Genomic DNA, 22,274 nt, shown 5'->3' on the forward strand with positions numbered 1-22,274 from the left:
TGTATTGGAAATGTGTTTATGGTAGGCTGGCATTGCTTAATTGATTGCGTGGGTCGAATTTTATCCACAAAAGCGTATTGCGCCATTTCACAAGGTGTTGCTGAACTCATGAGCGGCATGATTTTCCATGTTTGAAGACAGCTGTGTGTCCTCGTCTAAAAGACAAGGCACATTGGCAAATTATATCGGCGTTATGGCTTAGGCGGGGTGTGGCTTTCCGATAATTATTTTTGGCCAACCGCGAGTGGAAGTGTTGTACCAGTTTAACTGTGCTATGGTAGAGGAACATTTTGACGTCTACAAGGACCAAATGGCTTTGTAACTGTGGTGGTACTATATGTGACTTGTTTTAGGAAACTAGGCAGATGTTGCAAGTCACTACTTCAACGGAGAGCCATTTTAACGTAAACTTTTTTTTAATCAAATGTGTTTTTTGTCAGAAATGCCTTCTGGAACATGTGAACTTTCATGTGCCTTAACAAACGTGTATGCCATTTGTAAATACGAATAGAATTGTTAAATTATGAGCCTAGTTGGTTTATCCACGAAAGAAGTTAGCAACCTTCCCGCTAACAATGATTGGCTTCTGTCTATAATATGAGCTGGTCAGTATGTGTAGGTAATCCTTTCTAATGCTGCTTTTTTGAAAGATATCACGTAGTAGAGCTGCATAAGTCTACCTACATGTACATATTACCTCGCCTAATCTGTGCCCCCGCACATTGACTCTGTAGCGGTAGCCCTGTATATAGCCTCGTTACTGTTATTTTATTGTTGCTCTTTATTTTATATTTTAAAAAAAAATGTAACTTCCATTTATGTTAGTAAATACTTTCTTAATACTTATTTTTCTTAAAACTGCATTGTTGGTTAAGGGCTTGTAAGTAAGCATTTCACTGTAAGGTGAAATGAATACCTGTTGTATTCTGCGCTTTTAACAAATAAAATTTGATTTTGATTTGTTGCTCTCCACTTTCTGGAAGACTGAGTTTTGAAATTAATGGAATTTGAGTATGATAGCTAAGAAGATGGAGAAAATTCTGCCGTTTGATTACAAATATGCAGACGGAGTTGAAAAGAAAACACTCAGAAGGCTGTTGAAAACACCCGTCTCTGGATTACATCTTCAAACTAAGGACAACCATGGCATCCGTGACAGAAGGAGAAGCGTCCATCCTTGTATACGGACGGGTACGAGAGTCTAGCTAGCTACATTTTCAGATATTACAAGTTTTTAATTTAGTCAGAAAGTTGTTCATTTCAAGTTAAAGTGTACTATTAGCTAGCTAACGTTACTTGTATGATCTGTGCAGTAATATTATTTGTATCTCAGAGCCATTTGCATTGCTAGTTATAGCCTAATGTTAGCTAGCTAACATTGAACCTGGTTGGTTAGCTACCTACAGATGCATGCAGGGTAGTAACGTTATGAGTTGGGATTATGGTTCATTGTTTAGCTAGCTAGCTACATGTCTAAACCAAAGTAACTAGTAACTATTTCAATACCATGTTTATGATGTCACTGCGATAACTGTCGTTAAAAATAGCTGGTAAATTCACTCTGGCTATCAACTCCGATTTCAGAGCACTCCAGTTTGAGTGTGCCAGAGCGCAGAATAACTGACAAATTTACGAACGCTCAACACCCGATGAATATGTCCGGTGTCAGTAAACGTTGGCAAAAAAACATTATTAAATTGTTGCCAGCAGCACAGTTGCAGTCACCAATGCTCTGGATAACATAATAACAGCCTAACCAGCTCTGCTAGGGCGAGTAAAATGGTCAGAGTGAGCTCTTCTCTCATTTGTGTCTGGAAATAGCTAGCCAACGCTAGCCAGTTAGCTTGGGTGCTTGACTGCTGTTAGGCCAGAGCGTCCAGTGTGCGCTCTGAACTCTCAGAGAGCGAAACTCTCTGAATTTACAAACGGACAATCTGACAACATTCTGAGATAACGAACGGCCAGAGCACACTCCGGCACTCCAGATTAAATTTACGAACATACCCATAGTATAAGTCAGCCTTTAGTCTTGACATTTTTGGTTGTTTAGTACATAGCCTCACATGTGAATCCTTAAAGAGATAGGTGGGGCCAAAGCTTAAAAGGATATGAGCGATGCTGAATGGGTGTAGATAAAGAAGAGCTCTCTAGTAGGTACCAAAACATTCAAAAGCGATTTTCTCAAAAGTGAGGTTACACGCTTATCAACTTTCCCATTGTTCCTCAACTGTAGTGTATGATATACCATTTTCTAGCTCTGAGTCTCTACTTTTATCCAATGTAAAAAAACACTATTTAAAACGTTGTTACATAAGTCCGAATCGAGCCAGTCGGTCACATATGAAAGCAAAAAGCATGCTTTTTTACCTGTGGAGAAAAGTAGTGATGTTACGTTTGATGCTGGATTTCCCGAGGCATGCGTCAACATTACTAAGCAGTGTACTTTGAAGCAGTGTGCCGATGCCTGTATCCTTTTATCAGAAGCACATGATCAATGGCGTCCGAAGCTTCGTTTGGTCGAACAACCACCTAATTGGTTTGGCATTGGTTTGGTATAAGAAAAAAAGACAACCCTGCGCACATGCTACGGGGTATGGGACGTCATCTATAATAATTTGGCTGCTCTAAATTATTTTGACCAGGAGGTGCCACTAGTGTACACTATGTTGATCAAAGCCTCGTAATGAACCTGTTTTCGACACAATTGGTTGGAAAATCTCGATGCTTCAGGAAGCTTCATTTCTCCATCACTAGAGAAAGATATTATCTGAGGTATTTACTGGGTTACAATTATGTACCTACAGTATAACTAAAAGTACTAAGGAGGTCAGGGTACCACCCCAGTGACAAGCGGAGGTACCCCTTTAGGAACAAATCCAAACATTTATTTCTGAGATTGTACTGGAGCTATAAAAAGACCCAGATAGGAGAATGAGGGAGATAAGGCAGGGGATATGGCTGTGTGCTGTTAGTGTTGGTGTGTGCAAGTCTGCTTGAGTCTGTGGGTAAGCCTGTCCTAGCATGTATAACCAGACTCACCTAGCAGTATGATGATACAGATGAGGATAGCGATGATGGCTCCAGTGCCCAGCCCTGCTGCGATGATGCGTTCCATGTCCACGCAGTCTCCATGGTGATCACACTGACACACCTTGACCTGCAGGTAGGATGTATTGGACATGGGCAGGTTGCCTGAGTCTGTGATGATGATAGGAACCTCGTAGATACCACTCTCCAGAAAACCTATCCGCAGCCTGATCTGAGCATATTCACCTGGGATAGGGACATACAGAGAGAGAGGGGGAGGAAAAGAAAGAAAGAGGGGGGAGGGAAGAATAAGAGAGAGGGGGGAAGAGAGAGAGAGGTGGGGAGGAAAAGAGAGTTTGTGGGGGGAGTTACAGATGGAGGTAGAGAGTTTGAGACAAAGACAGGAAATAAGAGTGAGAGAGAGTTATGGAGAGAGAGCAAGGGAGAGTAAGAGGGAAGGATAAAGAAAGAAAGAGAGCGAGATGGGGGAGAATGTTCAACAAGTTATTTTGTCATGCCAATAAAACATTTTTGAATTCAATTCAGTTGAGAAAGAGAAATGGAGAGAAAGAGGGGAAAAAGCAGACAGACTAACCATTGAGGCGTGTGAGGGTCCAGTTCCTGCGTGCATCTGCCGGACGCTTGGCCAGTTCGAAGGCAAAGGGGCCGGCGTTAGGGGTCAGATCGGGGTCACTGGCGGTGATGTTGATGGTGTTGGGCTCAGGCTTCTCACACATCTCCACCTCCGGAGGGAAGACACGAGGAGCATTGTCATTTATGTCCAACAGGTACATCTGTAATGTACCTGTACCACTGGCTGGGGGGATGCCTGAGAGAGGTAGGATAAAGGGATGGAGGAGAGAGAGGTGGAGAGACTAGTGAGATAAGCAAAGTGAAGAAAAAGGAACCTTACATAGGCAGGAATAATAAAACAATTACAAAAAGACAGCCTGTTTGGTGCAACTTAGATACTGTACTGAACTATATGTTAAAAGGAGCACATTAGAGCACTCAACACAAACAGGATTCATGCTGTCATACATAATGTCACACCCCAAACCATATTGCAACACTCAAATTTCTTAAAACAACACTCCGCCAACAGCTACATATGCCTTCAGTGAAACTAACCTCCTAAATTTGAGATGAGAGAAATGTATGATAAAACACACCAGGAGGGTGAGTAAGGGAATGAGGGAGAGGGAAATCAGTACGTTAGGGAGGCTGCCTGAGGCACACAGCTGATCTCTCTCTCTCTGTGTGTGTGTGTGTGTGTGTGTGTGTGTGTGTGTGTGTGTGTGTGTGTGTGTGTGTGTGTGTGTGTGTGTGTGTGTGTGTGTGTGTGTGTGTGTCAAAAGCACAATGAAGAGATCAGTCAGAATTGAGCTGAGACACAGCATGGGCTTTCTGTGTGTGAGTGGTGTTTTTAGAGAATGTGTATGTGAACACTAGCTTGTGTGCTCATGTGTATACATATAATTTTCTGTAGTAGTACTACCATTGTCATCTGATATTTTCCTTTATTTTTTGGGGGGGTGCAACAAAATAGTTATCTTATCGCGCCAAGAAAGTGAGTAAAACTAAATGGATTGTAATTTAATTGAATTCATGTGAATAGTGAGATTTAGCTCTAAGTGCTTCTCTGCATGATTACCCCATCCCCCCCACACAGCTATACACTAAGTTCCAAAAACAGTACAGGTCCGCCCGCACTCTCACCATTGTCAGTGGCCATGAAGGTGATGTTGTAGAGGTTATTCTTCACATATGGAGACTCTCTGTCCAGCACAGCGATGGTGGAGATCCGCCCGTTTACAGGGTCTATCTTCAGCCAATTAGCAGGGTCGAACACCTTGGCGTACCTTAAAATCAACCAATGAGATGACAGTACACAATTTACCCTTTGCTAAGCCCCGCCCCCCTTGGTTACTGTTGCAACCTCAGACTACATTTTCCCAGGAAGCCCAATTCACCACTCAAACCACTGGTGAAATCCCCTCACAATGATCTCAAACTGTGTTTTTAATATACAAGGAAATTAATTAGGAGTTTGAAAAGCCCGCCTGAAATTTCAGCCTGTTTTGGCGGGATGGAGATTTGGCCTTCCATGGCGAAATCACCATGCGGTAAATTAGTTAATAGACGAATAAGAGAATTCCAAACCACTCTGCCAAAACTAGCTAATTTTCCATTTTCCCCTTTCCACTCCCAGACAGTCCAAACAACATTTTGCTTGAGAAATATATATATATTTTTTGACCGTTTTAATTGAAAACAATCCAAGGTTGCTAGATCAAATCAAAGGTTGCTAGATCAAATCCCCGAGCTGAAAAGGTAAAAATCTGTTGTTCTACCCCTGAACAAGGCTGTTAACCCACTGCTCCTAGGCTGTCGTTGTAAATAAGAATTTGTTCTTAACGGACTTGCCTAGTTAAATAAAGGTTAAATTAAAAAAATATATATTAGCTAACATGCACAATGCTGATCTCTCTCTCATCTACTTACCGTATGTTCTGTTGCATGTATCTGTCAGGGTCCTGTGCTGTAAAGGTGGTGAGTAGCGAGCCGCCCGGTAGCCCCTCCTCTAGTTTGATGACTTTGGGGTTGGGGGAGAACTCTGGGCTCTCGTTGACGTCTGTGATGCGTACAGACACGGTGGCGGTGGACTGACGGGGCAGGTGGATACCACGGGCCAGGGAAACCTCGTTCTCAGCCAGTACCGTCAGCACGAAGGAACGACTCACCTCATAGTCTATAGGCTGAAGAGATACACACATACCAGTTAGCCACGCAGTTTACACTTCAATTTGTTTGTAAATCTTACATACCAGATCTCTCACTTTGAAAACAGCCGTAATGTACAGTGCCTTCAGAAAGTATTCAAACCCCTTGACTTTTTCCACATCTTGTTGTGTTATATCCTGAATTAAAAAGTTATTAAATTGAGATTTCTTGACACAATACTCCATAAGGTCAAAGTGGAATTTTGTTTTTAGAAATGTTTACAAATGAAATAAAAATGTAAATCTGAAATGTCTTGAGTCAACTATTCAACCCCTTTGTAATGGAAAGCCAAAATAAGTTCAGGAGTAAAAATGCTCTTAACAAGTCACATAAGTTGCATGGACTCATTTGAGCACGGTGAAGTTATTCACTACACTTTGGATGGTGTATCAATCCACCCAGTCACTACAAAGACACAGGCATCCTTCCTAACGCAGTTGCCGGAGAGGAAGGAAACTGCTAACGTATTTCACCATGGAGGAAATTGCTAAGGGATTTCACCCTGATTTCACCAAAAAAATGTGGCAAAGAAAGGAACTTTATGTCCTGAATACAAAGCCTTATGTTTGGTGCAAATCTAACACAACACATTACTGAGTACCACTCTTCATATTTTTAAGCATGGTGGGGGCTGCATGATGTTATGGGTATGCTTGTCATCGGCAAGGACTAGGGAGTTTTTTATGATTAAAAGACATGGAATAGAGCTAAGCACAGGCAAGATCCTTGAGGAAAACCTGCTTCAGTCTGCTTGCCAACAGACACTGGGAGACAAATTCACCTTTCAGCAGATCAATGACCTAAAATACAATGCAAAATATACAGTACACTGGAGTTGCTTACCAAGATGACATTAAATGTTCCTGAGTGGCCTAGTTACAGTTTTGACTTAAATCAGCTTTAAAATCTATGGCAAGACTTGGAAATGGCTGTCTAGCAATGATCAACAACCAACTTGACAGAGCTTGAAGAATTTTTCAAAGATTAATGTGCAAACATTGTATAATCCAGGTTTGCAAAGCTCTTAGAGACCTACCCAGAAAGACTCACAGCTGTAATCACTGCCAAATGTGATTCTAACACATATTTACTCAGGGATGTGAATACTTATGTAAATTAGATATTTCTGTATTTAATTTTCAATACATTTGCAAAAATGTCTAAAAACATGTTTTCACTTCGTGTGTAGATGGGTAAGAAAAAAATCTATTGAATCAATTTTGTATTCAGGCTGTAACACAACAAAATTTACAATAAATCAATGGGTATGAATAATTTCTGAAGATACTCCGTCTGTGCTGTATCTCTGTCTATTTGTCTGCATGTATATACAGTTATGTGCTGTAAAAGTTTTCCATTCATGAAAAATACATTGGAAATATTTCTCAACAGAGCTGTGTAAATCCATACCTTAACCACAGTGACCAGTCCCTCATTGGTGGTGAGGTCAGTGGGGATGGAGAAGCGTCTAGTGGGGTCTCCAGCTGTGATCCTGTACACAGTACTCCAGGCTGCACTGTGGGGCTGGTCCTTATCTGTTACTGTCAGATTAGCTACGATCACATTCACACGGTTCTCCTGCACCTCGCCATAGAACTACAGAGCGAGAGGAAGTGAGAGAGAGAGAGACGGGAGTGAAAGATGAAAATATTGCTCAATAATATGAGAAAGATGGTCTCTTGTGATAAAACATTTGGTTAATTTGAAGAAAATATAATTCTGTGTTTTTTTTTCTGTGTTTGAGAGAGAAAGTGTTTGTGTCTGTTTGTACGTGTTCGTGTATTGTATGTCTGTATGCATCTGTGTGTGTACATTCGTGTGTGTGTATGTCTGTCTATCTGTCAGTATGTCTGTTTGTCTGTCTGTGACTTACTTTGTCAGCGGTGAACTCTGGGGGGTTATCATTGACGTCAGTGATCCTGATGATAGCCGTAGCTGTGTTAGACAGGCCATAGGTTGGGTTCCCCTCCATGTCAGTAGCCTGGATGATTAACGTGTACTGAGGAACTTTCTGGAAGAAGGAAGACAACAGGGTACAGGTCCATGTTACAGCGTATAATATAGACAGTCTATATTGTGAACACACAATCATAAAAACATTGATACACATTGATAGACAGCACACACACCTCTCTGTCTAGCCCTGCAGCCACAGTGATGATTCCTCCTGTCTTGTTGTTGATGGTGAACATGTTGGAGGAGGGGTTTTCAGGGTTCTGAGATATAATCTTGTATCGGAGCATCCCATTGGCTGTTTTCGGGTCATCCTTGTCCAGTGAAGTAACTGTCATCACAAAGGACCCTGGGAACGTAAACCAAACAAGTCAATTAAAACCTCTCACACAATGGAATACGTGCATGCGTGTGTGTGTGTGCGCTGTTACCTGGTTTGGATCCCTCTGGTACTGATCCGTTGTAGATGGTGTGTGTAAACTCTGGTCTGTTGTCATTCATGTCTATGACGTTGATGACGATGTCTATGGGGTTCTCTATCTGGTTCCCATTCAGGTCCACAGCATGGGCTCGCAGCTACACGGATGCATACAGTAGTACAGGTTAATTGCATGGTAAGGACATGGGCTGTCAACTATAGACACACAAATACAGGTTCATGGTTAGGCACACTTATGGGAATGGTATGGGCTCGCAGTTCCAGAGACTAATACAGGGTTAGGGCATGGTTGTCTTAACCTGGTTAAACCAGACTGTTAGCATAGCGTTCAGTCTGAATTCACCAGGCCATGGCTGTTCTCTTTCTATCAAATTTGTTTCCAACTCGATAACTCATGACTTTCCCTCTTCTCTTGTTTTCTCTCTCACATGGATCAGAAAGGATTCCATATGTGTAAGCAATATGGTAATATCTCCTCATAGACCTGGGATAGGATTCGTATAGTTTTCAGCGTTTTGCTTACACTTCATAGGGCAATCCACCAAGGGCAGAGAGAGGGGAAGGGTGTAAGTTATTGGGATTGGAACAGGACTATTGACTCTGAGGTTTGTGTACACTTGGCCTCTCAAGGTTGGATCTAAAGATCCTTAAGTGTTTCTCTCCTAGGGCCTCTCCCCGACTGCTCTCTAACAGAGATCCCTACAGGTATGAAAGCTTAGTACGCTCCCCTGTACGCTGTACCCTGTCTCCAAAACAGCCACGGCAGAGAGGTAGAGAGGCCTACCACTAGGCAGGGAGTAGTAGCTGCCATAACATACAGCTGTTACAGTACATACTCCTAGACCCTGTCTCATAGCTACAATACTGTCTGTGCAGCTCCCTATACCATGTCTCCAGTACTGCCACGGCAACACCTAATTAATATTCATGACAGAGCTTCAGTGACTCTGACAGCTACATCACTATGAATATTCATGAGATGGCCCCATCCTTCATGCAAATGCTCTGCTGCAGATCATAGTTGCTTGTGTCTGCATTGAGTGTGTTCTCAAGATCAAAGTTTCCTGTCCAACCTACTCCGTATGGCGTTTTACTACATTTCACATAGACCGATAAAGAATGTTGGCCACCAAGCCACCCATTATGGAGTAATTGACAGGAATGTGGATGCTAATTCTACTCATTCTAATTCTATGAGCTTAACACTTACATGGAAGTTGGAGATCTGTTCCCGGTCGAGGGGTTTGGTCACAGAGAGCTGGCCAGAGATGGGGTTGATGATGAAGATCCCGGTCGGAGACTGGTCAGCACCGGGTCCAGTCACACTGTAACGCAGGAGACTGTTCTTATCACGGTCCGACCGGATCTAGGAGGAGGGAGAGAGAGAGAGATACAGATGGAGAGAGACAGAGGGAGGTGGAGTGAGAGATATTCCCAGTTTAGACACAGTACATTTACAACCACACTTATTTAAAACATCTTTAGCTCCCCTCAACACCATACATAGGCTGTATAGTACAGACAGGAAACAGCAGATGCACTATAAACCTTAATAAAACATGTATAAATCACCATCACACTCCCATTAACCCCCTGTCTCACCCTTATGCCGCTGATTACAATATAAATATATCAGCAGATGGTGTCAGGAGGAAATAGTGAGCTTTACATACACTGGAACCGCACACATACAGTTCGTACTGTACATATAAACAAAAACTGTACACACAAACATACACTATAAAACCGTGTGAGCTAGTGGGGAAATGTGTCCTTTGAACTGTGTGTGTTGTGTGTGTACTGTATGTGTGTGTGTGTCTCTGTGTTCCAAATCAAACTGTATTTGTCACATGCGCCGAATACAACAAGTGTAGACTTTACCGTGAAATGCTTACTTACAACCCGTTTGTGTGTGTCTCCGTGTATGTATGTGTCTCCCCTACCCTGACTAGCTCCTCGGGGAACTGTCCTCGTGAGTTCTCAGGGACGTTGATGGGGGGAATGACCCAGTCCCTCTTCACCCGCCTCAGAGATCCATCGTCCCCAATGACCAAGCTGTGCCATGGAAACACGATCTCTCGCGCCTGCTGAGTCACAGCTGCAGAGCTGGAGTTCACCTGCAGAGATGAGACAACAACAAAGGTTACACACAGGTTGTGCAACCCCCCCCCCCCCCCCCCCACAGAGGCAGGGACACGCAGATTACTCAGACCCACACACACAAAAACACTATGATTTAGTGTATTCATGTCCTCGTTCCACAGAGCTGGATTTATGACATCATTTCTGAGGACCTGACCGATGATCAGACTGGCTGGCTGGCTGTGTATGTAGCCATCAGCCATCTCATCCTCTCTCTGCATCCCTCCACCTCATCTCTATCCCTATATTTTCCATCCTTTCTCTCTTTCACTTCATTCTCTCCATCTTTCCCCTATGTACCCTCGTCCAACAGCCTTCTGCTGCGTCATAACTCTTTCTCCCACTTGCCTCTCCAACCCCTCCCTCTCCTTCCCTCCTCCCTTTTCTCAGAGTATTCTGATCCATCCGTCTGTTGAGCGAGCTCTGACTGATAGCTGCCTAACACTCCACTTGTTCAATTTCATAGCTTTTATTCACAAGTTTGGTATTGGTGGTATTTTAAACAGCTTTTTCTTTCCCTGCTCCCACAGAATGCTGAGAGACATTAAATGGACACACTACGCATATGGCACTGCACATTCTGGCAAAATGTTTACTGGGGAATGTCTCCTCATATATAGAGGACCTCCTTAATGCTCTAATTAACACACAGCAGGCAGTAGCACCACAAAGCAAATTGTCTATGGTTAAAGAACAAACAAAGTAACACGGAAAGTTTTAAATCATCACTGAAAGTGTTGAATCTGTGGACCCATATAGACGCCAAAACAGTGTTAAATTAACACACTGCTTAGTGTAAAGCCTTATTCAAATATTTCCCAGAGTGCCTTGGCTTTCAAGTAAATTGTAGAATTACCACCCATGACTCTATTTGTTAGTGACAGAGACATGGTAGCTGCCTTCATCCATTTTCAGTCCTGTGACCTTCACCAAGTGCGATCCTAAGTGAAAATGTTACCATTAAAAATAATACATATTTAACACAATATGTATTTCATAAGGCCTTATTTTGAGGGCTTAGTTTTACACTAATACGGGGTCCTGAAACTTGAATTATTGCACCCGTTACTGAAACGTTTGTTCCAGTTTAGATGCTTTAGGTAGTCTTATAGCTTATGTTGGACATCCCAACACTGGCTGGTTTCCAATAAGAATGACACATCACCTTGAAAGCAGAAAATGGAACAACCATGTCCCTGTCACTAACAACTTGAGTCACGGGTGTAAACTCAATTAGAATAAGGCTTTACACTAAGCAGTGTGTTTATTTAACACTTTTTGGGTGTCTATATGGGTCCACAGACTCACAACACTTTCAGTGTTGATTAAACACTCAGTGTTAAATGTGTTTGTTTTTTAAAACTGGAGAATTTGCTGTGCTGATGCTGTCTGCATTCCAAATGCTACCCTGTTCCCTACATAGTGCACTACTATTGACCAGGGACCTGGTGAAAAATAGCACACAATATAGGAAATAGGGTGACATTTGGGATGCACACTGTACTGTAGTGAGCCTCGTCTTCTTTCTGTGGTTATCAGCACTTTACTGGCCATCAAAGACTAACAGAGGAGGTATATACCCTTGATAACATTATACTTCATCATCATGTTTCCATTGTGTCGTTTCTACACACCTAGGGCCAGGAGTTTTTACAGAATGCATAGGTTGTGTCTTCATTTCCCGCATGGGCCACAACTGCGTAGTGTACAAGTGTGTTGCTTTGGATAAAATCGTCTGTTAAATGAAAATGAAAATTGGTATTATATCCCAGACCTGTTTGATGAGTTTGTGTTCTGTCGTCTCTCGCTTTCCGTCGTTCCGGAGGAGGAGGTAAACATGCGTCTTCCAATCCTCCTTGGTCTCCAGATCCCTCGCTCGCACCACCAAGGCGCTCTTCCTGTCGGCAAGACGGAAGGCATGCCGGGCGTACACCGTGCCATCCTCATCCAGCCTGAAGTCCTCCACGTCAACCACCTCCAACAGCACCCTGTCACCCAGGCCACAGTCTGCGAACCTCACTGCAGGGAGAGAGAGCGAGAGAGATGTCAGCAAGATATGAAAACAGAGGAAGACAACATACCAGTCAAAAGTTTGGACACACCTACTCATTCAAGGGTTTTTGTTCATTTGTACTATTTTCTACAGTGTAGAATAATAGTGGAGTCATCAAAACCATGAAATAACACATATGGAATCATGTGGTAAGCAAAAAAGTGTTAAACAAATCAAATATGCTTTTCCAACAGTTCCCACATATGCTGAGCACTTGTTGGCTGCTTTTCCTTCATTCTACAGTCTAACTCATCCCAAACCATCTCAATTGGGTTGAGGTCAGGTGATTGTGGAGGCCAGGTCATCTGAAGCAGCACTCAATCGCTCTCCTTCCTGGTCAAATTGCCCTTACACAGCCTGGAGGTGCATTTTGGGTCATTGTCCTGTTGAAAAACAAATGATAGTCCCAATAAGCGCAAACCAGGTGGGATGGCGTATTGCTGCAGAATGCTGTGGTAGCCATGCTGGTTAAGTGTGCCTTGAATTCTAAATAAATCACAGACAGTGTCACCAGCAAAGCACCCCCACAGCATCACACCTTCTCCTCCATGCTTCACGGTGGGAACCACATATGCGGAGGTCATCCATTCACCTCGTCTGCGTCTCACAACGACATGATGGTTGGAGCCAAAAATCCCAAATGTGGACCAATTTGACCAAATGACAGATTTCCACCGGTCTAATGTCCATTGCTCGTGTTTTTTGGCCCAAGCAAGTCTCTTCTTCTTATTGGTGTCCTTTAGTAGTGGTTTCTTTGCAGCAATTCAACCATGAAGGCCTGATTCACGCAATCTCCTCTGAACAGTTGATGTTGAGATGTGACTGTTGAACTCTGTGAAACATTTATTTGGGCTGCAATCTGAGGTGCAGTTAATTCTAATGAACTTATCCTCTGCAGCAGAGGTAACTCTGGATCTTCCTTTCCTGTGGTGGTCCTCATGAGAGACAGCTTCATTATAACGTTTGAAGGTTTTTGCGACTGCATTTGTGTAAACTTTCAAAGTTCTTGAACTTTCCCGGATTTGACTGACCTTCATGTCTTAAAGTAATGATGGACTGTAATTTCTCTTTGCTTATTTGAGCTGTTCTTGCCATAATATGGACTTGGTCTTTTACCAAATAGGGCTATCTTCTGTATACCACCCCTACCTTGTAACAACATAACTGATTGGCTCAAATGCATTAAGAAGGAAAGCCATTCCACAAATTAACTTTTAACAAGGCACACATGTTAATTGAAATGCATTCCAGGTGACTACCTCATGAAGCTGGTTGAGAAAATGCCAAGCGTGTGCAAAGATGTCATCAAGGTGGCTACTTTGAAAAATCTAAAATATATAATATATTTTGAAATATATAACACTTTTTTGGTTACTACATGATTTCATATTTGTTATTTCATAGTTTTGATGCCCTCACTAGTATTCTACAATGTAGAAAATACTAGAAATAAAGAAAAACCCTTGAATGAGTAGGTGTATCCAAACTTTTGACTTGTACTGTATATATATACAGTACAAGTCAAGTAGAAGTATATATATATATTACTGTGCGACTAAAATAATCTTGGTCGACCAACAACCTAAAGACCAAACAATCGACCAGTCAACTAATTGGGGTCAGCCCTAAAATATAGTAATGACCAAATTGGCTACATTTCATTAAATGGACAATTCTGTGAACTGTCTTTTGCCAGTTTTCAATTGACACTATACCTGTTAGCCAAGGTGTCAGCTAGAGATGACATGCAGGAGCTTGCAGGGAGTTGTAGTTTTATATGATATCTACTTTGATGCTAATCAGCATTTTTGAATCGGAGAGTAAATAGAGACTAATATATTGATAAAGGTCACCTTGTCCGAGAGAGATGTACATGGTTATCAAAACGGCACGCCAAGTTAAGCCTACACGAAACACGGCCTTTATTTTAAGTGTTTCTAAAATCCCCTACTGGACAAATGAATGGTGGAAATACGATTGGAACCATTTGCCTGTTTGTCCGCTAGGTTTTATGGGTATTATGACACCTCCACTGTGGGGCTCTATTGATAACTAAAATAGCAGTGCAGACGGAACTCTTTTGCTAAGTGCAGAGATGTATTCTAGGTAATCCGTGTTTATGGAACTGCTATAGACTTTGTGGTGCAGCAGAACGATTAGTGCACTTCAAAACTCAGGTGGGGTAATACTTTAGCTGCACAACGTACCACTAACTTTAAAACCTCCATACCATTACATTACTTTATTTATAATTGTTTGGGATGGTTTGAGACCATCTGGGACCATCACGTGAAATCCTGACGACTGGTAAAACAAATGTCTTGAGAAACTCTTACAAACATCCTAACATGGTCCTCATCTTTACGGAAAAAAAGATGAATTTCACGTGATCACGTTTTCACATATGAAATGTCACAAGGGAAGTGTTCCAAAAACACATTTTAACACGTGAAATGTCACAAGGGAAGTGTTCCAAAAACACATTTTCACATATGAAATGTCACAAGGGAAGTGTTCCAAAAACACATTTTAACACGTGAAATGTCACAAGGGAAGTGTTCCAAAAACACATTTTCACATATGAAATGTCACAAGGGAAGTGTTCCAAAAACACATTTTAACACGTGAAATGTCACAAGGGAAGTGTTCCAAAAACACATTTTAACACGTGAAATGTCACAAGGGAAGTGTTCCAAAAACACATTTTAACATGTGAAATGTCACAAGGGAAGTGTTCCAAAAACAAATTTTAACATGTGAAATGTCACAAGGGAAGTGTTCCAAAAACACATTTTAACACGTGAAATGCTTAATGTCACATGAAGTGTTCCATGTGATTTTCCACATCAAATCGACGATAGATTTATTGGCAAGAATACATTTTTTGCATTGCTTATTTGTTACCATGATTATACAGTATATCCCCACACTTTAAAAAAGAATAGAATGGTCACGGCACAATGTTTTTTTGGTTTACAAAAGAAACGGTACGTTTTAGGGTACATGTCCGGATAATCTAGTATAATGGTACATTTTTTCTACACAATATATTCAATATAAGGTACAATCATTACTGCACTTTGAAATGTAGGTGGTGGCAATGTGCTCGTTTGGGCTCATTAGCATATTTGGGGGCATAGTTTAAAATATGTTGCATTTGTGCCAACCGTCTGAAACTGTTGTATGAGTTTAAGTGGTTCATCGTTATGTTGTCGAAAGTTGAGCATATCTTTTGATCTCTTTCTGCAATGGTTGTATGAACTTGTGACAATCAAGCAATGCATTGTTAAGAGCTTACTGGGCATTTTACAGTAGCTTAATGGAAGCTGGTTCACAGAAAGATAATGTCACATTTTCAACAACTTATTGTCAACTAGCTACAAGTTATTGTATATGTCACAGTAAATTACTTTAGCTCATGTCACACTCACTGAACTGATGGTGTGGCAGTGAAGTGAGTATTACATTATCATGACAAGCTATATATTAAATATTCTATGGCTCTTTGGTATCCCATGCAATTATGTCAGCCTTTAACAGGGCTGGAGAACTGACAGTGTACAATCTTAATAAACAGAATAGAACAGAGCACATTAACTGGGATGACAGAGCTAGCTGAAAGCCACACCTCCAATATACTTATACAATTAAAAGTAATGTCAGCCAGTAACTTACTGAATAATGTTCCCAGTTAAGAAAATACAAATTGCAAAAACTTACTGGAAAATACACAATTAAATTTTTACAGTGGAGCTCATTAGTGACACATATGCTTTAAAAAAGTTTGCAGAACAGACCGTGTCAAAGGAAGTGCTCAACTTGCATCAGAATAACCACCAAACACGTAAACCCTTAACTGCTACAACACTTTGACTGACGGTTGGTGCAAATAAGCATTTGGCCATGTCCCCAAATATGCTAATGAGCCCCACCAGTACATTACCCCCACCTATCAATGATGACCGTTCCTTTTTACCTACAAGGTACCGAATTGTACCATGTGAGTATCCCAGGGAACAACACTGTACCCTAATCATACCCTTATTTTTCTTTTGTATTTTAATACATGTTCCAAGCAAAAAGTATGAACCTAATGGCACTGCAGTAACACTGATGCACTCAACCAAGCAGTTACAAGTTCAAATCCCTGAAGCGTTCATATATACTCTGTCAAAGTGTCATTGGGCACTGGTAGAGTCACATTGATGTAAAGTTGGTGGTGATTTTACATAATTCTGGGCAGCATTTAGGGAAGTGCAGGAATGTAATTTTGCCAATATGTCTGTAGCCTTATCTCCTTTATGCTCACAGAACTTGTGGTGTTAGAGAACATGTCGCAGGACATTTCAGGTTGGTAGCGACCAAGAGGTTAAAGTTCAAATCCCAGTTAAGGCTGACTGAAAAAATATGTTTTACACTAAATGAAAGCAGCATACTGTCTTTTTACAGAAATTACACCTTGTTGTATATACTGTATTTTAGGCAAAGTGCAAAAATATATTCTTGGCAATATACAGGTATGTATAGCCAATCTCCATTATGTCCACAGTCCTGGTGGTACAGCAGGACGTCAGGTACTTAGCACCCGAAAGGTTGTGAGTTCAAATCCAAAGTGAGTTTGAGTCCCAAATAATCCAGAGGACAGTGACAAAATGTTCTAAAAACATTCTTGGGGACATCCCTGAAACAATATGGGAACCAGACAAAACCTGCAAGGGACAATGAATTTATAAATCAATAATGTGCCACAAAGTAAAATATTCTCAATGACAACTGGGTTTTAAAATGTTTTCACAAGTATAGTTTCATGGTATCACATTTTGAATTTCTGCAACCCCATGTTGTCACATTTACTTCAAAACAGCAGCATACTGTAACACCCTGTGTCCCACTGCTGGTTTGCTGCTAAGACTAAGCAGGGTTGGTCCTGACTCTCTGTGGTAACCAAAACATCCCATGGCACTTATCGTAAGAGTAGGTGTGTTAACCCCGTTGTCCTGGCTACATTCCCAATCGGGCCCTCATACAATCATGGCCAACTAATCATCCCCAGCTTCCAATTGACTCATTCCTCTCCCCTGTAACTATTGCCCAGGTCATTGCTGTAAATGATAATGTATTCTCAGTCAATTTAACTGGTAAAATAAAAAAGATTACATAAAATCATGTGATCATGTGGTTTTTCCATAAGCTGTGCCAGGCTTGACCAGACAAAAACAATTATGTATAAAATAAGCGCGCACACACACACACACACACACACACACACACATACGCTTACCAGAGCCCTGCTTTGGGGGTAGCAGAAGGTGGGGTCTTAGCTAGGATTAAACTGGAGCTCAGGACTGATTGTTTTTCTTTGTTTCATCCAGTCAACAGACAGAGAAGTTAGAGCCGGTCAGGGCCGGAGCTGCACATCTTCTCTGTTCGTTCTGCAGCAACTGACTCACCATTATGGATCACCTCCTATGTTCTTGCCTTATCTCTGGCTTCACCAATGAGCCCCAGCAGAGCCAGTCTGACAGATTCAGAATGTGTGAATGTGAGTGAATATCTGCATAGAGATGGAAACTTTGTAACTGACATTCCACATGGTTCCCCATAGAGCCGTTTTGGTACAATGGTTACGTACAATATGGCTGGCTGGACCACAGTCAATAAGCTGCATTAATTCTACCCAGTAAGTTTCTACAGGTAGTTGTTATGTTGGTGCATGCGTCCATGTGCGTTTGTGAGTGTGTATGTGTGCACATATTTTCCTACATTACTAGGACCCCAATGTCCTAATATTTCACCTTAATGTCCTGAAAAGGTAGGAGAACAATAATTAACAGAGCTACAAAGGACACAGCGACCAGAGTTAAACAACTAGAGACTCTCTGATGAACTATTCTCCACAGACTGATCCAGTGTTTTCAACGGAGAGACAGCCACGACAAACGTAAATATGTACATTGTACATTGTACATCATTGTAAATATGTACATCTCATTTTTGTAATAACACAGTACATGGGATTGATTTTAATAAATTTGGCTTAATAAATTTGATTGATATTATGGTGTTTCTTTTCTGAGAAAAATTTAAATCGAAACCCTCGGGGTTTCCGTTAGGATAGAACAATGTGACGGTCGGGAGTAGGCTATAGCATAAGAGGATTGGAGGATTCTAAAATTGTGTGCCTTCATTGGACAACTTTGTTCCAATATTTCTGTAAATCAGTGATATTTAGTGCATCTCCTCCTCATGGACTGCACCCAATTTGCCAGTTCTTGCTGTGAGATGTTACCTCACTCTTCCACCAAGGCACCTGCAAGTTCCCAGACGTTTCTGGGGAGAATGGCCCTAGCCCTCACCCTCCGATCCAGCAGCTCCCAGACGTGCTCAATGGGATTGAGATCCGGGCTCTTCGCTGGCCATGGCAGAACACTGACATTCCTGTCTTGCAGGAAATCACGCACAGAACGAGCAGTATGGCTGGTGGTATTGTCATACTGGAGGGTCATGTCAGGATGAGCCTGCAGTAAGGGTACCACATGAGGGAGGAGGATGTCTTCCCTGTCACGCAAAGCGTTGAGATTTCCAGCAATGACAACAAGCTCAGTCCGATGATGCTGTGACACACCGCCCCAGATCATGATGGACCCTCCACCTCCAAATCGATCCTGCTCCAGAGTACAGGCCTCAGTGTAACACTCATTTCTTCGACGATAAACGCAAATCCGACCATCACCCCTGGTGAGACAAAACCTCTGTATGCCATCTGTAAATACGAATACAATTCTTAAATTACGAGCCTAGTTGGTTTAGCCACAGAAAAAGACAGGAATCTTCCCTCTAGCCATGATTTGCTGAGATAATGGATGGGCTGGACATGCAGAGATCTCAGTTCGGATTGGTCTGCCATGTAGCATGCTGATGTCTATAACATGAGATGCTCAGTATGTGTAGGTAATCCTTTCTACTGCGTCTTTTTTTAAAGATATCATGAAGAACTGCAAAAGTGTTGCTACTGTACTGCTCTCCACTTTCTGGAGGACGGTCGTGCAATGCTGACTCTCTCTCAATCTGAAAATGAATCAGATGAGGAAATCCCTGATTTTAGGTAAAAACATTTTAATTGAACCAGACATTGTACAGTCTTCTCAAACGGCGATCAACGGTGTTGTTGTCACAGAAGAAGTTGACCGAGTTTTGAAATCAGTGGAAAAGCAGTGTATGATAGTTAAGGATTCTGGCGTTTGACTGCAAATATGTGGAGTGAGTCAAAAAGAGAACACACAGAAGACTTATATAAAACCCCTGTCTCCAGATTACATCTTCAAACTATGAGAAACCATGGCATCTGTGACAGAGGGAGAAGCGTTCATCCATGTATATGGGTAAGAGAGTCTAGCTACCTACATTTTCATATATATACACACACACGTTTCTAATTTTGTCAGAAATGTGTTTTCATTGCAAGTTAAAGCGTACTGTTAGCTAACATTAGCTAGAAATCTCCGACTTCTGTGAATTCAAGACAACTGTGAACTCAGAAAAAAAAAAAAACTCTGACTGGGAAAAAATATTTTGAATGGTCATCCAACTCGGAATCCCAGCTCGGGAACTCTGGCCTCTTTCCAGAGCCCAACATTTCCAACCAGAAGATCACTGACGTCATGATTTGACCTCATATTTCTCTCAATTGTCATGAAAGCGTCATTAGGTTCATTGTTTCACTAGCAAGCCAGCTAGCTAGCTACGTGTCTAAACGAAAGACTCACTTTGTCAGATGATTACAAGACCCATTAAGTTGTGTACATGTCTAGACTATAGTGATGCATCCGCTTAGCTAGATGTGGCTGGGGGGTGGTTATAGCATTTATTTCACATGACCCATCAATTTAGACAAGTCTGGATAAGAATAATCGAATAATTATAAAATATTTATCTGGACACTATTTTTTATATTGCTATTATGAAAATATGCAAGTAACCATTTCACTGTACCATTTAAACCTTCTGTATCCTGTGAATGTGACAAATAAACCTTGATTTTATTTGATATTTTGTGTGTTTACTAGAGTCAAGAACAACATGACCTGCACCAAAGTCAGATTAGGAAATAAAGTGTATTTTTTGCTACTACGGTCAACACTTTTAATCTTGAAATCTTTTGTTGTTTACTACACCTTACTTGGTTGATCACAGTAGGACGGGTGAGGTTAACATATTGAACAAGGAACTAGAGTGCAGGTGATGCCTAGTAACCCAAGTATGCCATGGGTTACTATTATTAGAGGCTATTGTGAGTGTTTTGTTTTGGGACCACTAATTAGGCAATATTTTGATAATGGTATGGGTTTCCCTGTTCATATAGACAGGGATTGAAAAAAAAAAAAAACAGAGCTAACCGGTTTTCCTCGTCTGTGTGTCTTTTGTTTATGTTTTCTGTGAATGTGATACGATAGTGTGTGAGTATAGAATTTACATTATACAATGATTGAAATTTGGATAATACATTTTGATATAAAGCTATCTTGGGGTTCCGTCCATCACTGCCCATCATAGAATATCTCGTGGTGGTATTGAGAGCGGGATGTTATTTTAGAAAGTAGAGGCTAGACTTTGCCGTGGTTTCTGGGAGGATAGAGATCCATCTAGGATCCTATGACTCGCAGGGCAGTGTCCGGGAGAATGTTTGCTGAGCCAATGGATTGGTTGATGTGAGTACCTAAGAATTTCTAACGTTCTATATGGATTCTGTGAAGATATGAAAATATGATTAATTGTATGTGTGTATAATCAATTAGTAGAGATTCGATAAAGTAATACTGGGAATATAATGAGATGCAACCTAAACAACCCATACGTAGACGTACGTAGGTTCAGAGTTGGTCCCTTTGAAGGATCATTTGATAAAGATGAGGTTTACACAATGTCTATAAAGTCTGGGCAATTGTCTCAGAAACTGACTGGAATGTGTCCACTTTTGGTTAACTTACCCTAACGATGTAACTATAAAACACTTAATAGATTTTCTCCATCCAGGTACTACATTTTAAATAAAACTGCACTTAAGCCCTGAATTTTTTTCTTCTTATACCCAGTTTGAGAGGAGTTGCTATATTTATTGAATAAATCCTATTTCCTTAAAGTTAGAGCGAATTAACATGGAATCTCGCCGTAATATGTAACATCATGCAATGCCAAATTAGGGTCTCCATCAAACTACTTATCATTGTAAAGTAATTCAAATTGGCCCAGTGATGTACTGATGTACAGTGATGTAGCGCCTTACGGACAGATGCCGAGCAGTTGCCATACCAGGCGGTGATGCAACCAGCCAGGGTGCTCTCTATGGTGCAGCTGTAAAACCTTTTGAGGATCTGGGGACCATTGCCAAATCTACCATTCTACCACTGTTGTGTCGTCAGCAAACTTAATGATGGTGTTGGAGTCGTGTTTGGCCACGCAGTCGTGGGTGAACAGGGAATACTGGAGGGGACTAAGTACACACCCTTGAGGGGCCCCAGTGTTAAGGATCAGCGTGGCAGACGTGTTGTTGCCTACTCTTACCACCTGGGGGTGGCCCCAAAGGAAGTTCAGGAGCCAGTTGCAGAGGAAGGTGTTTAGACCCAGAGTTCTTGGATTAGTGATGAGCTTCGTGGGCACTACGGTGTTGAACGCTGAGCTGTAGTCAATGAACAGCATTCTCACATAAGTGGTCCTTTTGTCCAGGTGAGGAAGGACAGTGTGGAGTGTGATTGAGATTGCGTCATCTGTGCATCTGTTGGGGTGGTATGCGAATTGGAGTGGGTCTAGGGTGTCCGGGAGGATGCTGTTGATGTGAACCATGACCAGCCTTTCAAAGCACTTCATGGCTACCAACGT

At 41.6% G+C, this 22,274-nt stretch overlaps 1 protein-coding gene across 1 annotated transcript in view; it reads right to left on the reverse strand.

Moving 5' to 3' along the window:
• The window catches only part of LOC139578651 (cadherin-2-like), a 78,289-nt gene that overhangs the window by 25,000 nt on the left and 31,015 nt on the right, over positions 1–22,274 (reverse strand). Inside the window, exons 3-13 of the mRNA XM_071406555.1 lie at positions 12,120–12,364; positions 10,147–10,320; positions 9,414–9,569; positions 8,196–8,340; positions 7,941–8,113; positions 7,685–7,822; positions 7,222–7,407; positions 5,533–5,786; positions 4,747–4,889; positions 3,623–3,856; positions 3,040–3,273 (exon numbers count right to left, since the gene is read on the reverse strand). Coding sequence (XP_071262656.1) covers positions 3,040–3,273; positions 3,623–3,856; positions 4,747–4,889; positions 5,533–5,786; positions 7,222–7,407; positions 7,685–7,822; positions 7,941–8,113; positions 8,196–8,340; positions 9,414–9,569; positions 10,147–10,320; positions 12,120–12,364 — 2,082 coding nt within the window. The remainder of the gene's footprint in view (positions 1–3,039; positions 3,274–3,622; positions 3,857–4,746; positions 4,890–5,532; positions 5,787–7,221; positions 7,408–7,684; positions 7,823–7,940; positions 8,114–8,195; positions 8,341–9,413; positions 9,570–10,146; positions 10,321–12,119; positions 12,365–22,274) is intronic.

This window comes from Salvelinus alpinus, chromosome 6 (assembly GCF_045679555.1).
Source record: "Salvelinus alpinus chromosome 6, SLU_Salpinus.1, whole genome shotgun sequence".
Lineage (NCBI taxonomy): Eukaryota > Metazoa > Chordata > Actinopteri > Salmoniformes > Salmonidae > Salvelinus > Salvelinus alpinus.